A 19,820-nucleotide genomic window follows, 5' to 3' on the forward strand; every position below is an offset into this window, starting at 1 on the left:
TTGTAAACCGTCAAATACCGCATACAGTATATACACCTCATTGGTGTTTGCGACAAAATCCCACACACAGATAAAACTCTGACCATAACCATAATAGATAACAAATAGAAACCAAAATTATTTAGGTTTTATGTATTGCGGTAAATTATCATTTCTACCGAACAATATATTGCGCAATATAACCATCAACAATAAGTCAAATTACTGTGACGATTGAGATTGTGACTGAGATGCTCGCAAACTCGAAAGTCTTCGACGCTTTTGGGCCTCTTGTTTCTTTTCTTTCAATTCTTTGGCTCTCTTCGCCAACACTTTTTTGTACTCAGTCTCTTCTTTCTTTGCCTTTTCTGCACGTCTGCGTTTCATGGTTTCCCTGTGTCTCTTTCTCTGGAGAACTTGCGGTGTGATTAATCGCTGAATTTTAGGGGCCTTGTATCTTGGTTTTTTCTGCTCTTTTCCTTCTTTCGCGGGAACGGGACGTCTGACAACATATTGACGAACGTCATCTTCTCTAGACAAATTGAAGAGCTTTCTGATCTTGCTTGCACGCTTAGGTCCAAGACGTTTTGGGATTGATTTGTCAGTTAATCCAGGGAGTTCATTATCTCCTTTCTTGACAATGATCAAGTGTAAAACGCTGAGATTCGCATCAACAATACATCCACGAACAGATTTACGTTTTCTCTCGCCAGTACGGCGGGGCCTGTAGCATTTATGACCTTTAGAAAGGAGCAATTGAACTCGACCAGCAGTAAGAACACCCTGTTTCATGGGGAAACCTTGCTTATCGTTACCACCCCCGATCTTTACGATGTATCCTTTCCACTCATCTCCCAAAGATTCGGCGGAAACGTCTTGACCCATACGACGATCATAAAAGGCACGTAATTTTAACTCATCGTCTATCTCAATAAGCTTCTGGCACCCCGTTGCGGGGTAAGAAACGTTCAGCTTCATGGCAAAAAGAGGCGAAACCTATACGGGCCCAGCTGAAAAAGACCGCCTGGTGATGATTTTGCCGTTACCAGATTTTATCATTGTACTTTGGCTACCCAGTCAGGTGGGCTCTTCTTTTTGTGCATCCGAAAGAATAAGTTCGCACTACAAACGGTTAATCAAATTTTACAATTGTTTTAAAATTATTATTTGATAAACTTTTCAGACCATTCATATACTTACATATCGTTAATTTAGCATTATCAAATTCTTCCCATAAACGTCCAAAGACAAATTTTTGACAGTATTAATTTAAAACCTGTGTAATAAATTTTTGTTATGTTTTAATTTGATACATGATCAGAAATTTCATAATTTATCAGTGTAGAACAGTTCTATTTCGTAAAAACAAATAATTTTTTTGAATCTAAAATCTGGCATCTGTTTATATCTCACGTCGCCACATGAGAACGCTGTGAAACTGACGCAATCATTCAAGCATGGCGACGTAAATTTGGTTTGCGTGAAAACGTCACTAACGGATTTGTTACGCATGACGTACCTCGAGTGGCGCTCAACTCGAATTCCCAAACCCGATTGCTTGTCAAAGCAATGTTTAAGCAAATAATGTTTGGGGTAAATACAAGGTAATAACGGTCGGGCGTGGATAAAATTTTACGAGTGGTATAACGAGATACTGGACAATAATTATGGACGCGTTTTGAAAGGTGAGGATGATTTTGTGTCAAAATTTTCGAGTTTTTATCTGCGACAGTTGCCTAGGTGCAAGATTTTTCCGTTTTGCAATTACAGAATTCCATAGTTATGATTGATTGCGTATTTCAATATGTCTGTATGTTGTCATATTATTCTAATGTGTAATAAAATATTTTAATAATGAAAGTAATAACAGACTGACAGAATAATTGCGTGATGAATATACAACTGTACAAACACCAGTACAGAAATACGCAATTTGATTTCTGCATCCTTTTTGTAAATACAGAAATAGTGAAGTACGGTATTGGTGCAATAATAAAAAAGTTTGAATTACTGTACTGATACTGAAGGTGGTCCATGTTTGTCATACAAAATCAAAATTTAAAAAGGTGAAATAAACACAATTGCAGAAATAATAAAAATACGGGAAATAAAGTTATTGATGAAAGTGGAGTCCATCATTTCATTTTCCATTTTTAAAAGTTGCACTTTCTCACAAAAATAAGCCACCTGCATCTACTAAACCTGTGGAATGAATGAACATATTTTCAACAGGTTTTTTTAATGTTTGTATATAGTATATGTATATTTTTTAATCGAATTTGCTTAAAGCGAGATCACGAACTCACTCAAAAATAAAGGAGATTGATCTCTGTATGAGGTTACGGGCGACCACTAGAGTGTCAAGAGCTACCTAGAGCAGTGGTTGGCAACCTTTTTCAAGTGACAGACCGGTAAAGCCTGACCAAAATTTTTGCGGACCATCTTTATACAAACTGACTAAGCCTATGCAATAAATTATACACATTAGGAAATTTATGTTGACAATATACTAAAAAACGAAAGTGATGCTATTTGATGCGATATCTGTATTTGTTTGCTGGCCATTAACTGTTCCCGTCCAGACTACTTCGATATTTCTTTTTTGTAGTTATCAATATTGAAGACCAGGCCTCACATTAATAAGATTTCGAGAAAGGTACCAATGCCTGTAGACCTTCTGACTCTGGTCTGGGTATTGATTGATGATTGTTTTGCCAAAACTATTTTTGCTCGCTGTGCTAACTTTATGATTATCCGGATTCTGAAGTACCTATAAAATTAGCACTGACTAGGCATGACCGGTTAGCAATGAGCCAGTAGTGGAGTTAGTCACGTTCTTAGCGAGAATTATTTTGTTGGAGATATCTTATACCCAATGAGCATATATGCTCATCGCTTGTACGGACTGATGAGAAACATTCTTTTAGGGGCGTAGTGGAAACAATTGACCCAGCATTATTGAGACATACTGACATTGCAATTGTTTGTCTGGTTTGCTGTCGGCTGTTGTTTTTTAGTCGTAGAGTTTGTCGTTAGATTGTAGAGATTTTATTACGGTACAAATCGGAAAGATATTAATGATATCTAATTAGTTAGTACATATCTACACAAGACTCCCATGACAGAATAAATGTATGCTGAATTTTCTGACGGGGGGAATTTACAATGAATTGCGTTTTATTGTTTGTTAGTCATTATGCTTCTAGGAAAATAATATTAAATAAATCACTACCCCATTTTTATTAATGCATCTCGTTCATTTGAAGTTTTCTAGTGTTGAATGTGTTTATTCGCCTCAAAATATTACAAGCTCGGTATAATATTCATACTAATTCTCGTAATTCCTATTACCTGACAATATTTAGTGAAATATGAAATAACAGTCATTATAATCAGGTTTTATTCAATTTGCAAATAACAGTTTGTTTTATATAGTTTAACTACACTTTTAGGGCTGCGAAGTAAAATTCAACCATACCCGAAATGCTGATTTTTTTTTTCTCACAGGTGACCCCACCCCCCAACTCTAAGAAATTTTAACCCAAAAAACTGTTTTTCATTCAAGCCTTCTTCAATTGCCGGTCGAGACTGCTATTTTAGTTCCCGCTGGAAATTTTGATCCTGATTTCACCATTAGAAGTCTGAAATTCAGACTCCCAACTTAAAAAAGTTCTCTCTTGACGTCGACTTTAAAATCATTGAAAACCGATCACAGACCATGAGTCATGACTTCTAATGCAATAATAATATTTTCATGATAATTGTGTATTAAATGGAAGACGTCATGACTCATGAGGGACAAATAGGCTTCTCATCGAGCAATGCTGGCCTGTTAGCTGTTCCACTTGCACTCACTATTCTTTTGTTTTCAGTATTCATTCCTCTATTTCAGCATGACATAGCGAGATGTCAGTAATTCATCCAGGGAGCAGCATCAATTTTGATGCAGAGAATCTTCAACAGAATGATGATGAAGATGAAATGTTACAAGAGGAATTAAGACAACAAAAAGAAGTAAGAAGATTTTGAGTCTAGTGTAGTTTGTACCTCAAGTACTTCTAGTTGGCCGCAGCATAACAATTTTTGCACATATCAATCCCAACTCCCACCTGACTGCATCATCTAAAAATCATTATTTTACGCCCGCTAGAAGTACTTGAGGTACGAAACTACACTATACCCGAAAATTTGTATAAACTGAGTAGACGATGCTGTGCTGAGATTTTTCCTCCAAAGATTGTATCTCGTTATGTATTAGTAGCTGCGTTTAAACACCTTGTGTGAAGTCATAAAAACCTCATAAAAATGAGTAACTGAAAAATAATAAAAAACTCCAAAACTTAATTTGAATTTTGATGCAAGCAAAAATTGCAATCGAGGCAGCCAAATTCTTTTAATTTTGATTGTTTGAAATAATGTTTTACAATCACAAACTAGGACATCTTTAGGATGAATATTCACATTTCAACATACTGTATATCTGTTCAATTAATGAATATTTGAAATAATATGAAAGCAGAATTCTAAAATATCCAGCTATTAAGATACTGAAGCCAAGCACTTGTGATTGCATCATGGCATTTTACTTCCCACTATGGAAGAGTTCAAAATTCCCAATTGCTATCCTATTTTAGGAAAAGGGTTTTATTTTTTTTAAGAAAAAATGCTCTATATTACATATTTTTTCTATAAAATTGCGGTTTTTATATCAAAATCCTGATTTAGTTCAGGATTCACCAAATATTCGGACATGAACATTCCCCGCTCTCATTTGGGTCCTAGGTTGCTGGCCAATTGCTGTTATCTTAAACCCACCTATGGGTAATATACTGTTATTATCTGGCAAAACATATAATTCAGAATTTTGTATCTGTAATTGATTTGACAAATTTGGATTGCAATTTCTCTAGTTTGAGAGATTCAAGTTAAATTACTGATTTTTTTTCATTCATAACCGAACTAAAAATTCTAACAATTCCAAGCAATTCATAACAATATTGTCAATTATTATTTACTTTGACACATTTTGTTGTTTTTGACAGTGAACCGTTCATTGACCTTTTGTTTCTTTACCCCTTTTGTTGTTCGTTTTTTTATCAATAAATAATGATTTTTCACCACAAAAGAAATCCGTGTGCGGCAATCGTTATTCTGTTCATGTTGATTTAATCTATCAACAAAGCCACTTTATTCCATATTTTCTATGATCCTATTGTATGGCCATCATAACTGTCTCGAGAAACGTGAAAGTTTTTGAAAAGTGTGTCACAATGGATTAGTATAATTGAGGTAGCTGAATCCGGTAATGATTTTTTGCTATACTCAAACAACCTCGGCCCGTAGTAAAACTTATATAAAATAATAAAATATCTCACAATAAAAGAAAAAATTGTTTTAAAATTATCAACAATTTTACAAAGTATTATCATTTTTTATATGCGTAGTATCATCGGCCATACAGAACGATTTCAAAATAAGAAATTAGACTCACATAAGGGCTGGCCCATGCTTGAATTTAGTTACCAAAATCAGTCATTTTTTATAAATATAGCCACACATCAAATGTGTATTGAAGCGCAGTCAGATTGTCATACCAGCTGTACTTAGTGGTTTTTGAAAGGCACTTCTTATTAGAGATGTCCTGTTTAATATACGGACTTTAAATTTCATTTTTTTTGGCTCTGGAAGTAAAGTTTATTTTTACTGTATGCGACATGGTTGATATTGTGATTCCTGATTGCTTAGATGAAGTTGAAAAGATCAAGTCTTATTTATATCAGGTATTTTCAGATTTTTTTTTGTCTGAATGCTGATATAATTTAGTGGTGCTATTTAGGATTGATAGGGATTGTCTTTCATATATTGGATTATTATAGGGATATCCAGAGAATTGGATTTTGAACAAAATTTCAAATTATAGTTGTTCAAACAAGATATTTAAAGGTTTCATGAGTTTCCAATTTTGCTGTGAATTACATTTCATGTCAACTTTGACGAAAATATTTTTATGGGCAGTCCTCCCACTTCAACTCTGAACAAGGCTCTGTGCGACTGGCCACTGGCACTGAAGGTAGATGATCTGATTGCATGTTGAACCATACTTCGTTAGTGGTGTAGCATAGGTAGAATATCTCAAGTTTAGAACCCTTGTCCACTACTTCGACTAAGATGTAATAAATAGATTAGAAAATACCGAATAACTATGTCTTCTTTCAGGAAACATGTTCAAATTATACTTATCAATGGCTTCTAGTTCTGAGCAGAAGTATACAAATACAATAGCCTACCACATTAAATAAGTCAAATTAGATTGCCCAAAATCAAAATCTACTCCAAATGAAATTCCAAGTCCCAGAGCAGTGGTTCTCAAACGGTGGGGTGCGCCCCGCAAGGGGGGCATGGACAAATTTTTTTTTCGATAGGGGGTGTGAAGCTGATTAATAAAGCCTACTGTTAGGTACTAATTTTTGAAGTGGGGCGCAAGACTTGACAAATTCTAAAAAGGGGGCACGGCTTAAAAAGTTTGAGAACCACTATTGTAGAGTATATTTAAGTAATAGGCAATTATTTATTCAAGATATGAAATATTTTTTCATTCAGTTGAGGGAACTTCTTTCTGCGGAATTATCAGACGATTTGTTAGATGATGATCACTCATCTGTGAATGACAGCCATAGATCGTTGCCTCAAGATGTCAGTAATGAGCAACATGAAAGTGTGGAATCACCAGTGATACCTAGCACAGGTATGGATAATAGCATTTTATCCTGGTTTTCAGAGACTTAATAAGAAAGACTTGTGTTGGTTCAAGAGGAAATTCTATAAGCCAGTGGTAACCCGAACTTTACGCCAGGACGCTCTTCTGCAGTGGTTCCACTTTGTTTGTTTTTACTGAGGCCGCATTGCCCGCATACCACCAACAAAGCCACCTTCTTGGGTTGGGGAACAATGCACAGGCTCTATGGTAGTATTCTATAATCCTACTACATCCATTTTTAGAGATTTGTGCAAAGTTTCAATGTATTAACTATTATGCAGTAACAATGTCAATAAAGAGAAAGCATTGCTGTCCTATTTAATCCAATTCAAAAGTTAATTGTTTCAATAATTCAAAGCTGCTGGGTGCTAGCGCACCACTTGGAAAGGTCCCACGTACTACTAGTGGTACACATACCATAGGTTGCGAACCACTGCACTGCAGAATGATTTTGAGTGTGTTGAAAAATATCAATCAATTTATGTTATAATGAAAATCTGGTGGTGTACAACTTTTCCCTTGTGGAAATCAATGTTTACATAAATAAATTTTTATTTCAAGGCATTCCTTGCGATCTAGAAAGTATATGGCCACGGGTCTTGAGTCTGACTGATTTGTGAATCTTTGCTATTAGAAAATTTTGTTCAGACATTTTGCAATAAAATTCTTTATTGACGAATTGGCAACTTTATTGGAAAATATCATTATATATCCCAGTTTGGAAACTTACAGACCTTCTTATTATTTCTTGTATAAGCAGGCTGGATGCAGAATGGTGGCAACTATAATGTCACACAACCTATCACAACATCCACCTCTGAACCATATTATGGAAGAAATGGATATGATGTCAATATAAGGGTATGTTGATTCATGATATTTTTCTTCCAGTTCAATTATAGTGAGCTTGATGACCCAATGCTTAACGCGTTGAGCCATCTATGTTAGCATAACAAGTTAGATCCGTTTTCAAACCTCACATTGTTACATTACATCGAAATACGTCTGTGCGCAGTAAATCTATGTGTGTCCGCAGCCTCTGAAAGCTGTTTGCGCGCGCACACCTTAGAGGAACACTGCTCACGGCTGCCATATTATTCAGGGTAGGATAAGATTGCAAAGTATAATTCTAGACCAGAGAGGTTCATGCATTTTCAAAATCCTAATGCATATCAGTAACTGCTTCAGCTTATCTAAAGCCTTGTTCTGAGTGGGAATGAAAAACAGCCTATCAAGTATAATTATAAAATACTTGACTATGCAATATAATCTTAACAGATAAATGCCAAATTTAGTTTATAAATATAGCATAATATAAAACGTTTAATTGATACTTGAATAGGATTTTTCATATTTATTCTGGCGAGAAGGAAAGGCGGCATAAGTATATCCTGTATTGCATCTTTATGATGTGTTCAAATAGGCCTGGTTAATTATGTTAGATGTGAGAATGTGAAATTAAAAACTATTAGAATATAGACAAGTATATTGTACATCAAGCCAACCTCATTCATAGAGAGAATTATTTTTAGAATCCATACAATTATCAGAACGGCCAACAACAATATTATGATCCTTCATATGATATTGTTACATCACAATCACAGCCACAATGGCATCAACAACAACAAGGATATGGGAATAATATGATGTTTCAACAGGTAAGGAGTTGTTCAGTGCAAGGTTTTGGAGTCTCGAATTCAACTCATTTTTGTCGATATTGGAATGTCAGAGTCGTATTGTAAAAATTCTCTTGATTGGTGTGGAAATTTTGAACTCTCGTGAGTCGTGAGTTGGGATTCCAGTCTTACAGAAAGTCAAAATTTATGGTTGGAGTCGGAAATATCTTTGAATGCCCAATTTTTTGTTGCCAAATTTTTATGATGAGAAATGAAGTATATAAAGGGATGACATCAGGAAAAATTTGCACCCAAACGACGTCCCAAATTCTGAGCCTACTAAGAAAGGAATCAAACTTTGACTCCAGTTCGGCAAAAAATTTTCGTCCAAGACTGACTCAAGGGGAATTTTATCTCCAAATTCTCCAATATCTATTGGTATGATACACAATAACACGAACATTGAAATTGGTTTTTAGAGTCGAGACAATGGAGTTGGCCAATATATACCTTACCAGAATGAAGTTCCTCCCCATCAAAATGGGGAATACCCTTTTGCGGAGAGGGGTGAAGTAGAAGGAATGGAAGATTATGGGGAGGTTTTGGATGGAAATCATATTCAACAACAACAATTTATTCAATATAATCCGCAAAGAAATGCTAACCCGAGCGTAACTGACTCTTTAACCCCCTCTCCTGGTTCGAAATTATCATATCGACAATCATACCCACCTAATACTTCGAAATATGGTAGGCCCAAACATGACGATTACAACAGATATGGACATAACTCGCCTCACGTAAGTCATGTATGATGATTTTATAGTTTCTATCCCTATACTATCTGTACTTCTATGATGTACTCGTACTCCTTTCCTTCAACGTGCTTCTATGCCGGCATAGTCCAACACTCCAACAACTACTCCTTCATCTACATATGGTTTGGTTTACTAAATTGTTGTTGTAGCTAAATATCAATTTTCTATAGCCAAGGCCTCACTTTACCAGTGCACATGTAGGACGCTTTGTTCTACTATTTATAATTAAGCGTCATATTTTATTTCAATTATGGTCTATTATTGAGATATATCAGTTAATATTATCTATATTTTAGGATATATCTGTTGAAAGTTCGCCTGCTGATCCTGGTTCCAGAGAAAGAGATAAACTGCAACAACAATTTACCAGCGTAGCAAATGGTAATGATAAACTTGATTTAAATTGAAACTGATATTTTTTATATTTAAGTCGCTCGAAAACAAAAAAAAATATCTTCGAAATTAGTGAATTTTAAAATGATTTTTACTGAAGAATTAGTATTTTTCTTTGGGTAATGAAAGGCAGACTAGCTTTTTCATACTTTCACTACAAATTACTTTTCATCTTCCTATGTTTAGAATGTGATATGTATTATTTAAATCTGTTGGACATTACAAGAGAAGAACGACAGTCGCATTATAAAGCAAATTGAAGCAAGCTGGCCTGTGGGATAGATTACATTTGCATAAACTATGAAGCGTTCCTTATCGTTGAATATTAATAAAGTCAAATTGTCAGAGACAAAGGCTTATATGTAAAATATAGCTCACTCTGTTTTTTTACTCATTTCCATATTTTGTGTGTCAGATGTCCGAGGAGATAATGGTCAACAGATGGCGCAACTTCAAATATTATACAAAGCAAGAGGCAAAAAGATCGATGCAATATCTCGAGAACTTGAAGATTTAAAAAATGAATCTGCGAGAGAGAAAAGAATTCTGAACCATCAGCTTGCCATGGCTAAAGGTAACACTTCTAGAAATACAACAAGATTTCTTTTATCGGTTTCAAAATGATTATATTCAATATTTAAAATGTTTTAATTTTAGGAAATTATCATTTTGGGAATTGAAGGTCATTTTATTTTCCTAAATGTGGGGAAAATAGAAAATTATCTAAATCATTGTTATTCAAAATATTATTTTAAACTGTAATATACCGGTAATTAATATTATTTGTTTTTGGCCATTCCTGAGGCCTATCTACAATTCAATCGTTCGCTTGATTTCAAAACCTTAACCTGGAAAATGGGGCTTTCTATATTACCTATTTTTTATCTTAAATGAGAGTGTGCGTTATCTAAGCTTGAACTTTGGACCAACTCACACTAGATTTACCTTGGAAGTTGATTACCAGTTTCAGAACTCATTAGAAACACAACCTCGGCGTTGTTGCGCATCATGCTAAGCGTTAGGAATACGCTCACCATCGTACCTCTTCGCAGTTTCAAATCACATGTGGGGATAGTTATGTGCGAGAGGATTGCTGGACTCCTCGTCGCCGTGGGGTGGGTCACATAACCACTGCCTGGCTGGTCGGTTACGGCTTCCTCCACCATCAAGTCCATGCATCTGTAAACAAATAACTGGCTAATCCCATACCCGACATGGAATGGTAACCGGATGAGAGGCCGTGGTTCGCCATATGACTAAGCCGTCTTATTGGCTTTCCTCTCCCCCTGGGATAAATATGTAAATTCTATCTTAGTCATGACAATTGTAATTTAGGATTTTTTGAAGTAATTTCAGAATTCGGAATCCAAATTTATGTGTAAGAAGTGAGCACGCTGCCCTAATTCAATAATAATGAAAGTTAAAAAAAAAAATTTGTTTTTAAGATCAAAAAGATGGAATGGGAACAAGCTTAGAAGAATCTCAACGATTAACTCAATCAAAAGATCGAGATATTGAGGATTTGAGATCGAGATTAGATTCACAACATTCTGAAATTGAAGCTTTGAAATCTAATAAAAATGAGGTGAGAATTCTCGGTTATTGCTTTACGGAATTTGAACTATGGTATCCCTATAAGGATTATTCTAACTAATAATGCTTCATTGATTGATTTTGTGCTACAGCCTAGAGGTTGAAATGTTAGTTTTATCTATGTTGGCATCACAGGTTAGATGTCTCAAGTTCAAATCTCATAAAAACTGAGTATACTGCAATGGTGAACCCTCTAAATCAGGGGTGGGCAATTATTTTCCAGAGGGGTCTGTTACATATAATATACTTGGTTACTGGGTAAGAGGCGCAAAACTCAATATGTGAAAATATGAATAAAAACCAGTTTATTTACAACAGCAAGGCTAATGTTTTTATAATAATAAGAACTGGGGTCATTATGAGGTTATCTTCATCAATATTTTCAGCGGAGATTCATATTCATTGAAAATAATAGTCCTAATTTAAGCAAACATATGTGGGCCGGATGAAACACTTCGGTGGATCGGATCCGGCATGTGGGCCATAATTTCCCCACAAATATCACCAGCTTCTCGTGTATCAGCGACAGGATAGCCAGTTTAAAAAACCAAATGGACCAAATTTGGCCCTCAGGTCGCAGTTTCACTATGTGTGGGCCAGACCATTCCAGAATTCGCTCATCATTAAATATGCTGGTTGGTCCTTTTTTTGAAAAAATCTTTTAATTTTGAATTTCCCTTAATTTTTTTTAGCTTTTAACAAAGATCCAGGTTTCTGAACGAACTATTGAAAGTCTTCATGAACAATTGACACAAATGAGCCACTCTGAGGCGATAGAGAGAGCAAGAGATCAACACGATGCCGTACTCAATGCTCAGACCCAACGCCATGAAATGCAAGTTCTTGAATTGACGACACAACTTGATGAATGCAGACAAGAAATGAATGAAAAGGTAGAATTTCTTTCTGATTTTTGTGCTGCTGTGGAGTTTGCTAAAATCCTCAACCACTTTATAGGCTACTCCAAACTCTGAGCCATTTTTAAAGAACTTCCAACTTAAAATTTTTAAAGACTGTGATTTGCCAAAAATTTTGACAATGACTCAAGTTTGACTTGAACTTTGCACTCTGAGAAAATCAAATTTTGATAAACATTTGAGTGTTCCCTGTAATTGTCTGTTGAGAATGCTTGATAAACTCGAAGTTTTTGATTTCCGGTCAAAAATTTTGGTCCAATATTTCTAATAAAAGGCTGAGACTTGGACACTGGAGAATTGAAAATTTCAACTCCAACTCACGGGAGAGAGTTTAAAAATACTCACTCGCATTCAGACTGAATGAGACTCTCTGATCAAAGCTGTGGTCACCCACTGAACAAGCTTCAAATTGATTTGCTGAATTTGAACGTTTGATGGCATATATTGATATACTTGTCTAACTCATAGAGAGAGAGAGAGATTAATTTATTTCCGAATATATCATCAAAGTACACATTGCAGTAAAAAGAATAATCATAAAATATAATATGAATGGGGCGGGCAGGACTGCAAGGTCAACAAGGTCGCCCAAATTAGCATGGAGTTGCATATTCTGTAATTCAGAATATGTCATTAATTCTATTGTATTTTGTATTAAATTTACCTCTATCTCTACAGACGGAGGAAGTTGACAAACTGCGATTTCATCTTAATAAAATATCTCGTGAATCAGAACAAACATTGCTTGATAAAACAGAGACGATAAACAGGCTGACCAAAAGTTTGGAAGATGCTCAGAATCAGTGTCAGGTGAGTAATCCTATCGTTATACTTTAAGTTTTTTTTATTTTTTTCAATGATGCTTACCCGCACTGGTTTAGGTTTTTTTACTGTGTGGAACCATCACATATAATAAAAATATTACTGATTTTTCTTCATCTGCGTTCACATAGTCATTGGTTTTAGTTTCTGGAACAAACTAGTTAAAATAGCTATCGTCAAGATATTGGCAGGATATTGTTTTTCACCATCTCATTGACACCGAAACCCTATGTGGTTGGAGTTTCTCAGATCCATGTAAATATTAATTTCATATTCACTTTTTTTGTTCAGGGTTTACTTGCTGGTTCAAATGAAAATGCGTTTGCTCGACATCAAGTTGGTGATTTATTAGAAGAAAGAAAGAAAAACGAAGAAGAAATTGCTTGCTTAAAGGTGAAAAATCATGTTCCTAAACATATGCTGTCTACTACATTGGTTCTCAAACTTTTTAGGCTGCGCTGCCCTTTTTAGGATTTGTCAAGTCTCGCAGCCCACCTCAAAAATAACTAGCTAACAATAATTACAAATACCAGATAGTAAGGCGAAAGTATGTTTTATTAAAAAACTATGTTTAAAATACATGGATGGAATCGCGATCTCGAACAGTGAAGAAATGTAAATATTCAAAATAAGGCGGGTAAGATCAAATCTAACAATTAGCTTCACGTCACGTCCCTTTACGGAATCTGCTCCAGATTTTGCATGTGCATTCATCATATGTCGTACAAGAAGCCTAATTTGGATGAATTATGTCGTATAATTAGCGAGTTATTAATTAATTAGTGATGGGACACAAGGTGTCACTATGGAGTAAGAGCGGGGATCTCCTAACTTTCGATCTATAAGTCTTCGGTCTCTGACCGATATTCTCGTTCACTATGTGGTTGAATTTTGTTGAATTTTCATTCAAATGAAGGTATGATGTTCAAATGCTACTTGAATGCTTATGCACAGCTCTGCTTCAACTGATTTAATACTCCTGTTCAGAATACAGTTATTCATGAAGTTTAATTTGAGAACTTCACTTTTGGTAATCCTGTAGTGTGTGTACCAGGTTAGGGTTAGGCCATAATTTTATTCCGATTTTCCTTATTTTCGTTCTATTACGAGTTCGAGAATTGTCTGTGTTGGGCATGTGAATATCCCCCTGTCAATAGGTTTCAGTACCTTTACACAACTTGATGTAAAGTAAGTAAACAAAATTAGTTACCTCCATATTTGTACACACACTTCTGGAGTACCATCTGTAAACCTCTTTCTTTACTATAGATGCAAGACAGAGATGCTGAAGAACATCTGAAACTATATGAGAACGCACTTCAACTTGGAGCATCGAACACTGGAGGGCCTCGTAACATTCATACACGGGGAGGAAGTTTGTCTGATTCGCTCAGCGAACTCATGAACAATGATGTTGCCAGAAAGTTAGATTGGAAAACCCCGAAAATTAATAAGGTAAATGCTTCTTATATAGAACAGGTTGTTTTACTGGCTTCATGGCTTGGCAAGGAATCTTTAGCCGTAATGCAGATCCTTGAACTTTTACATACGCATCAGGCCATCAGTAGTATATCAGTAGTAATAATATCTCGAGTTTTTCGTTGTTTCAAAAATTGCTCAAAATATCTTTTGGGTCCCAAATCGAGTCTTCTTGGCTCTCAGTTGAGTAGAGTCCTTTTGTTTACATGACTCTGATTACTTTTGAGTCATTGAATACTTTGAATCAAATCTTCCCATAACTGACTAGACCACAAGAAACTTTTCTTAATAGCTTACTTCAGTGGTTCTCAAAGTGGGCGTCGCGACGCCCAAGTTGGTCGTTTTACTTTTTCTAGGGCGACTCAAAACTTTTCCTTTTTTGCGGAATTATACCTGCGGTGCGTAGACAAAGTCAAACTTCTCGTTAATATTGTTTGAATCATACTTGAAAACTGGAGAAGACTGTCGATTCAAAAATTGTAACGATCAACGTTACGTTTTATATGGGTCATACAATACTATTCCCATTATGACATCACACACACACTAGGTAGGCTTGAGTCATGAATGTCATTCATTTTCAATCCTATTATGAACATGCCGAGCGTTGTTAAGCAACGTTCAGCACTTCGCCTGCGTGTGGACTCAAACGGATATTCAATATTGACACCGCGGCAGTTTTCTTCGGGCACAACTTAAATAAAACTCATTGCAAAAGAGGTCTTTTATTGAAAGATATCAAGACGTTTTTCACGGGGAGTCGCAACTTGAACATATTCTTCAAAGGGCGTCGCGATACCAAGAAGTTTGAGAACCACTGACTTACTTGATTAACTTGTGTAGTGTCCAGCATCCAAATGGTTTCTCGCTCCTTTAACTATATCAGAGGTAAATTTTGCAAGCAAGAAATTCACATTTATGTTACTGCACAAGTAAGCCATCGTTTCCTCTTTTTATTGGCCTTCGAACGAGTTTTTGATCACATTGTCAAATATTGTTCTTATACCTTTGTTGTGAAGCCAGTATTAATTGTAAACGAGGTGACACTGTCTACCGCCACCCTGTGATTAAATGATAATAACTCAAATAGCTTAGTAAATGAAGTTATTCTCTTCCATAACTTTTATAATCTAGGCCAGGGTTGTGCAACCTGCGACCCACAATGAAAAATCATGCGGCCCGCTAAGAAGTGCCAATTTTAAATGGTGTGCAGCCTACAAACGAGTTTTTATTTTAGTTCAATCAAGTATGTGCGAGTAATTCAAATTCCACTGCGTTGCAAAAGCTATATCTCGGCTTGTGGGAAGGGAACAACGCATACCATAAGATCAATAACTGAAATGTTTGTGCCTGCAACTATTAGAAAGTCTAATTTAGAAAAGGTGTGGCCGCAGTTTTACCCAGTTATTTGTACCTGGGCCTTTCTGTATTAAAGGTTGCACACCCCTGATCTAGCCATTCTAGTCAGAAAATATAATTTTCTAATCATGTAATAATCACTGTCCTATTTCAGTCTCAATCTGAAGAAACAATCTCAGGAAGCCAAGAAGAATTAATTGATGGGTTGAGGAGGGAATTACAGAGAGCTTTGAATTGTAATAAAGCAAAGAGAGATGAGGTTAAGCTGCTTTTTGTGTCTTGCAGATATATAGAATACCGCTCCAGCTCTTAACTTGACGTTTTCTTCTAAAATTTAGTGTTGATAGCATATGAGGTGGTTCACAAAGGGTGCATCACGACGAGTTGCTAAGTGCGCCTCAAAAAATGTCAGAATTGTAGTTAACTTAACTAAAACATGATTGAATTTGAAAATTTTCAATTTTGATAAAAGGGTTGTTATCGGCGCCATATACTTGATACTCTTTAAATAATCTGTGTTAAATTTTTCATCATTTATCGACTCCAGGTCACAAAACTCAAACAACAGTGTTCCGAACTTGTCGACGAATCTTCTCACTGGAGAGCGAGAGCTGATGAAGCTAAATCACAACTCAAACTTGTAAGTAGTTTGTTACTGAGTAATTCAGAATAGTTTTTCTAAATTCTTACTAAAAAAAATTGCTTATTTGTTGGTTCATGGGTCTGATAATGATAGAACCCAACTCTGACCAGGACTGAATCTTTAACAGTCATCTCCTGAAGGAAGTTGTGAATTGGATACCTTATGTTTTTCTGGATGGAAGTATCTTGTTCTACCAGAATGAAGTTCCATATCTTGTCTAACTGTCTGCTCATGCAGAGCCGTGTTCAGAGCTTCAATCATGCTCGAATCATGTCATAATAATCATGCCTAATAGCAGTAATAAATGTTGAAAATAAACTACATGTGCACCTCCAATATACAGCGTGTCCATGAAGTCTTAAAAAATTTTTAAGTTGCAAAGGGATTTTATCAATACCTTATATTGTTTTGGCCCTCACGGATGTCATAAATGAGGTTAAAATACTTGAACAATCACTGATTAAAAAACATCAAACCTGGTTAAGATATATTGAGATCTGACTTCATAACAAAATTGAAATTGCAAAAGGACTTTATGGACACCCTGTATTAGTTGTGATTATGCAATTTCAGATGTTTGTATAATCACAACTATATTACTGAATTAATATTTCAGAGCACGTCAACATCCGCAGAGAGAGCAGACATAGAAAACAATCAAATTCTAATTCAAGAGTTTGAAGAAAAACTGAAGGAAGCACAAGATGAAGTGGAAAGGTAAATATACATACATTTTGCTCTTGTCGCTGTGTTAAATCTTTCTCCATTTTGCCAGTTGCCTTTATTACGTTAGACTAAGCGATAGCCTTTTTTAATTTTTTGTGCGGCCCAGCTAAATTTCCGAGGTTGGTTATATGGCCCACTGACAAAATATATTGCACACCCCTAGTCCCTAATGGTGGGCGATTCAAGTATTTTCAAAGTTAATAGTCCTTTATGTATCTATGGCGGTACTCCCATAGCATGTGTACCAGGTTAGAGTTAGGCTATAATTTTATCCAGATTTTCTCTATTTTAGTTCTATTACGAGTTCAGGTACTGTTTGTGTTAGCCCATCGGTTTCAGTCCCTTTGTACAACTTGATGTAACGCAGGCGAACAAAATTAGTTACCTCCATTTTGGTACACATACTTCTGAAGAGCCTCTATGGCTGCTTTAGTAATAAAGCCATGAAAGTTGAAGCAATATTTTATTTGGTTATTCTCAGACTTGAACAAACCAACACAGAAGTAAAACAAAGAATGGTTGAAATGATTCAGGAACATGATCAGGATAAACAGGATGCCGTGGAAAGGTATGAACAACAAAAATATGGAAAAAAATGAGAACTTTTCCTTGTTTGTTACAGTTTTTATTCAATACTAAATGGTTGGCCCATTAGGGCGAGCACCAACAGCACACTCGTCATTGTACTGCATTAGTTCAAATGTGTTGAGGATGGCTCACTTTTTCACAATAGCAAGATAGTTTACATAGCTATTGGCCAGTTGGGGCTACCTCAACCATGAAATTAGCGATTAATTGGGTAACTGTTCTTATACCGAACCTGGGACTGGTGACATGACTAGTAAGGGCTCTCGATTAAAGAACATCGGTTTTCGAGAGAGACTGACATGACCATTTTGTCAAGTCAAGTTACCTTATTTCAATGTGAAATATCTTGCTATGATCACCCACTCTAACAGTATTGACTGTTGCTTTTCATTGATTTATGTATTACCGTATATCTTATTAACCCAGATGTGAAAGAGCATTGATGCAATTACATGAAGATGCAAAACAAACATTACGAGATGAATTAAGGGCTGAACATGAACAAAAACTTTATGAAATATCAGTGGAAAACGATGCAAGGATCAGAGAGTTGAGGTAAATACAACCCAAGATTTGAAAATTGAAAACTCTCGTCCAAGTTGCTGCTTGCTCAGTGTCTTGTTTTGAGTTACGTTGCGGAACAGGACAAAGAAATTTTCTAAAAACTAGTTTTTTATTTCAACTAGTGTGTTTAATAATTTCATATTGTGTATTTGATTTGTAGTGCATATCTCATGTAGTCTAAAAATCTAATCTTCTGTCTGCAAGGCAGTTCAATAGCTTTCTTCCTGGGAGGCTATTCAACTGGCAATTTGGATCATATATTCATCTCTATTTCTAACCTGCTGCCCATATTGCAGCCCAGCCCTTTTCCAAATCTTCAAGGATTTGGCACGAGGCTTATTGTTTTTCGCATTTACTTTTGCAACACTGTAAATATTAATCATAAAATGTAATTTGCCCACCCCAGGTTTAAACTGTTCTGTTGCTATTGTTCATGGGCATATAATCTGTCTGCTGTTTTCAGCATTTTTCTTCATTTTTCAGTACTGAACTTGCGGAGCTTCAGCATGAATTGCACGATGTCAAACAAAGTTACGTTCATGTTTGTGCAGAGAAAGATAATATTCAATCAAATGTGCAGCAGGAATTAACTGAACAATATGAAAAGGTAGCAATTGTGGGTTTCTAACTTAGCAAAAAAAGTTTCTGTTGTTTTGATATTTAGTCTACATTTTCGAATCATGATTGTCTCATCAAGATAATTTTAATCTGCAATAAAAATGTAAAAAACTGCAAAGTAGTTCAAAAGTACCTTAAAAAAGTTTTGTATATGGTTTTCATAACAATCGTCGGGCTGGACTTTCAGTACTCCTGTAGTGTGTGCCGGGCTTTCCTCACTATCCAAGGATATAGTTTTGAGTTTAAATTGTAAGCTAACCCCTCACCTGTCTTGGCCTGAACTAGGAACTGGATGAGACGATGTGCTTGACACTATTTTCTCTCCTAGGATAATTATGAAAAATACTATTCTGTTGCATAACTAGTTAGCATGTTTGATCTTCGCAGCTTTTAATCTTGGGAGTGGTAATCATGTGTGAGATTTTGATGATATTTCAATTTTAATAAATATTGTAATTTTGACAAATTACGGGTAGCAATTTTGATGATATTTCTTTTCCATAATTATAAGTCCTTCAAAAATTTGTGACATTTCCAGTGGTTTAAAGTAGTGGTGCAACCTTTAATACAGGAGGGAAGATATTAGTAACTGGGTTAAAAAGCGGGCCGCGGCTTCATTTAATATAGGTTTTCTAGTAGTCACATTTTATGCCATGCGTTGTTCACTTCACACAAGATTGTTTGGGGGGGGTCACACACCATTCAAAATTGGCACTTCTCCATGGCTCGCACAATTTTCCCCCGTGGGCCATAGGTTTCACACCCCTGGTTTAAGGAATAGGACTCAGCTATGTTATTATAACAAGTTACGAGCTCTGGTTTAAATTCCATGCCCACCATCTCATCAAGGATGCAATAAATTGTGCAGGCAATGTCGAGCCGGATAGATCCCGGTTATGCCAAAAATAGTGGCTTATTACATATCATTAAGGCTGGGCATTTTCA

The 19,820-nt window shown here is 35.8% G+C and overlaps 2 protein-coding genes across 4 annotated transcripts in view; one reads left to right on the forward strand and one right to left on the reverse strand.

The window, feature by feature from the left end:
• Positions 1-117: 117 nt before the first annotated feature.
• Positions 118-1,009, reverse strand: LOC120341523 (small ribosomal subunit protein eS6-like). Its single transcript, XM_039410050.2, has one exon. It carries the CDS (start codon positions 955-957, stop codon positions 202-204), a length of 756 nt encoding a protein of 251 aa, XP_039265984.1. The 5' UTR covers positions 958-1,009; the 3' UTR covers positions 118-201.
• Positions 1,010-1,491: 482 nt separating this feature from the next.
• The window catches only part of LOC120341521 (uncharacterized), a 34,949-nt gene continuing 16,620 nt past the window's right edge, over positions 1,492-19,820 (forward strand). Inside the window, exons 1-19 of one of the 3 annotated variants that reach the window (XM_078119917.1) lie at positions 1,492-1,664; positions 3,872-3,993; positions 6,580-6,724; positions 7,497-7,597; positions 8,269-8,397; positions 8,835-9,164; positions 9,470-9,554; positions 9,982-10,140; positions 11,012-11,151; positions 11,852-12,052; positions 12,755-12,886; positions 13,190-13,291; positions 14,168-14,353; positions 15,891-15,995; positions 16,284-16,376; positions 16,996-17,096; positions 17,587-17,673; positions 18,120-18,248; positions 18,741-18,864. In XM_078119917.1, coding sequence (XP_077976043.1) covers positions 3,886-3,993; positions 6,580-6,724; positions 7,497-7,597; positions 8,269-8,397; positions 8,835-9,164; positions 9,470-9,554; positions 9,982-10,140; positions 11,012-11,151; positions 11,852-12,052; positions 12,755-12,886; positions 13,190-13,291; positions 14,168-14,353; positions 15,891-15,995; positions 16,284-16,376; positions 16,996-17,096; positions 17,587-17,673; positions 18,120-18,248; positions 18,741-18,864 — 2,457 coding nt within the window. In that variant the 5' untranslated portion in view covers positions 1,492-1,664; positions 3,872-3,885. Of the gene's footprint in view, positions 1,665-3,869; positions 3,994-6,579; positions 6,725-7,496; positions 7,598-8,268; positions 8,398-8,834; positions 9,165-9,469; positions 9,555-9,981; positions 10,141-11,011; positions 11,152-11,851; positions 12,053-12,754; positions 12,887-13,189; positions 13,292-14,167; positions 14,354-15,890; positions 15,996-16,283; positions 16,377-16,995; positions 17,097-17,586; positions 17,674-18,119; positions 18,249-18,740; positions 18,865-19,820 lie in introns of all 3 variants that reach the window. The other 2 variants (XM_078119918.1, XM_078119919.1) reach the window with 2 other exon arrangements.

Source organism: Styela clava, chromosome 14, assembly GCF_964204865.1.
Source record: "Styela clava chromosome 14, kaStyClav1.hap1.2, whole genome shotgun sequence".
NCBI classification, from domain to species: Eukaryota; Metazoa; Chordata; class Ascidiacea; order Stolidobranchia; family Styelidae; genus Styela; species Styela clava.